General features: G+C 44.4%; 1 protein-coding gene across 1 annotated transcript in view; it reads left to right on the top strand.

The window, feature by feature from the left end:
* Window positions 1–2,629, top strand: part of slc9a8 (solute carrier family 9 member 8) — a 63,142-nt gene extending 60,513 nt beyond the window's left edge. The window contains exon 16 of the mRNA XM_063208662.1: window positions 1,048–2,629. Coding sequence (XP_063064732.1) covers window positions 1,048–1,158 — 111 coding nt within the window. The 3' untranslated portion in view covers window positions 1,159–2,629. The remainder of the gene's footprint in view (window positions 1–1,047) is intronic.
* The last annotated feature ends 467 nt before the right edge of the window (window positions 2,630–3,096 follow it).

Raw genomic sequence — 3,096 nt, 5'->3', positions numbered from 1 at the left:
TTCATTTGTTTGTTATACTTTTTCATTTTTTTGCTGTACATTTCATTTTATCCATTCATTTGATTGTCTGTAGACCAGTAGCCCACAACAGTTATGTTAAAATAAAAGACTTCTACAGTTACTTCTGTATGCCTTGTTAGAGAGTTAACTTCCCACAGTGCTTAGACTGGTCACAGGTAGCCATGTGTGGCAGGTGCATACTGTTCGAGAAACGCTGTATTGATTGCGCATGCTGTGGGCTCTACCCGACGAGCTTCCTCTCCGCTTAAATTCACCATCACACTGGAAAATGTAAACAGACAAGACAACAAGCTTCGTTCATGATGATGCCCCCAAAAATCAATATCATACTGTGCCCACACAAGCTTAAGCGTATTATACAGCCCTGCTTCTTGGCTCACTTTCAGCTGTTGGGTTGTGCTCAGATTCAGAACAGTATATACATCCCAGAGCCGTGGCATCACCTCAGACTCACCAAATCTCCCTTGTTGTGGGTACAGGAGCGTGAAGAGTGAAGTTGAAGGACAAAAAGGATGCTTTGACAATTTGCTGAATTACAGCACCTGAGATGATATTGATCATTTATGCGTCCTGACCTTCTTCTCTTATGAGAAATGACCGCAGGATAAGACAAAGATAATATAAATGTCAAACTCTAGAAATATTATGGAGAAAGTGGTCCACATACACACAAAAACCTATTAGTATTGAACTGTATACTTGGTTGACTTCCCAAGGTTGGATTTTGGAAGTTTTACAAAGTAGCGGCCAGGAGCAGCACAAAACATATCGATGAAAAAGAAAATTAGAAGTCTGCACACTCACTGTAACCAATATTATTACAGTATTATTACATATACTGTATATATTTGCGCATACACACACCTACACTCACACACACACACACACACACACACACACACACACACACACACACACACACACACACACACACACACACACACACACACACACACACACACACACACACACACAGTCCCTCAGTCCCTGTAATGTTTCTATGATCTCATCTCTTGTGTGTTTCAGGACCTGCTGCATGGGCGTATCCAGATGAAGAGCCTGACCAACAAGTGGTACGAGGAGGTACGGCAGGGCCCCTCGGGCTCCGAGGACGACGACGAGGCCGAGCTGCTGTGAGCCAGCGGCCAGGGAGCCATGCAGAGGTCAAAGGTCATTCTGATCTACGTCAGGCAGTCTGTGAGGGAGGAGGGGGTTGGCTCATGGCCCACGCACATGCACATACAAGTGAGCATGATTACAGTCGATCATCTGGGAACTTCGCTACTATCGCTTCGCAAACGCAAACACATTGTTTTGACGGGAAAAACCAACTGGCCAAACATTGACAAGGCACATTTGTTCACTAAATCCATTACTGCAACCCAGTCAATGCATAAACATATCAGCGCATCCTTAATTAATTAAAGAATGAATTAAAGAATTAATTAATGTTACTCTGCTACTCAGTGAAGTGATCCCACCCACCCCCAAACAACTTGACTCGTCACATCATGCTGACTGCAAAAATCTGGTCAACGCTCACTCAGATCTACGGTGTTGTGTCGATATGAGCTACGTGTTGAACCCTAGTGGTTTGGGTTTTGGTTTGGGCTGTTTAATGTTTAACGGCCTATTGGCAACTCATCGCGATGAAGCAGCCCATCTCCACAGAACCACTGCACCTTGTAAGAGAGGAGGGGATTTGTCTTCACCAGCCCACCAGCCACGCACACCATATTACAACACCATATTACAACACACACACAAGTGACCATGAGGTGACTCATCCCACCCGTCAGTCCTCCCTCTCTGAGCACTTGTCCCTCACAACATCCCTCACAACATCCCCCTCCCCATACCCCTCCCTCTCTGAGCACTTATCCCTCAGAACATCCCCCTCCCCATACCCCTCCTCTCCTCAAAGCCCTCCGCCTCCCCATACCCCTCCTCTCCTCACAACCTCCCCCTCCCCACACCTCTCCTCTCCTCAAGGCCCTCCACTCCCCATACCCCTCCTCTCCTCAAAGCCCTCCGCCTCCCCATACCCCTCCAAACCACTTGAGCCAAAATGGAAAAGGACCACTGGAGGACATTAGGCGACACGACACGACTGTTACAGCGGGGAGAACGGTAAACGGTGTCCTCCTTGCAATAGATAAGGGAAAATTGTAAGTGACTGATGTGTTAAGTGGAACTTAAAATCAAAGGAGAAAAAAGGAAATTGTGGTTTATTGAAGGGATACATGTGCACTTTGCTGAGTGTCTTACGTCTCGAAAACTTTCATGTTTATATAATGGATTTACGACGGAAGGGGAAGGCACAGGTGAATTTTTCAGAACTAGGCTTTCAAAGTAAATGTGAAATGTTTGCCACTTTTTTGTATTTATTTTATTGAGCAAGGGAAAAGGTTAATATATTCTTACACTTTCATGTAGGTGAGTGAGTTTTCATTTGTCTACATTAAAAGGACACTATGAATGAATAATAATGACTGTAGCGAATCGGGAACGAAAAAATGTCAGTTCTTTTATGAATGTTTGTACTCTGTGTGGCGGAAATGCTTTTATAATGTGCAATCAATAGTTATAATAAAACTCACATCCTCTATCTGTTTGCCTTTGAATTGCTCATTTAATCTTCCTCAAACATCAAAGAAAGTCTGAATGCCATGGCATGTTGGTGCAGTTCCCTTACATGGGATTAGTGCAACAAAAACAGTGTGTCTCAGCTTGGCATATTGATGAATTGGATCATATCTAGTAATTGCAGGCGCCCGGGTGAGACGCGTGCCCCCGCCAACATAGTTGGACGTTTGACCAGTGTATTTCATGTTCTGTAGACAACTATCTTTTGATGAGATTTTCTATTGAACGGGGACATTTTGCATTCTTCATCTGTACCAACAAGGCATGTCATGACACAAGATAATGCAAAAATATGGTAATTGAATGTCAGACAAATTAATTGGGATTATTCGAAAGGGTGGACGTGAGGTGAGAATAAGGGGCAGAGGGGGAGGGGGGGGGGTTCCATGGGACACTGAGTAAACTTACATGATGTCCCACATGTCAGGT

This window comes from Engraulis encrasicolus, chromosome 10, assembly GCF_034702125.1.
Source record: "Engraulis encrasicolus isolate BLACKSEA-1 chromosome 10, IST_EnEncr_1.0, whole genome shotgun sequence".
NCBI lineage: Eukaryota > Metazoa > Chordata > Actinopteri > Clupeiformes > Engraulidae > Engraulis > Engraulis encrasicolus.
Note: the sequence above shows the minus strand (reverse complement) of the source record. Positions and strands in the feature narration are given on the sequence as shown.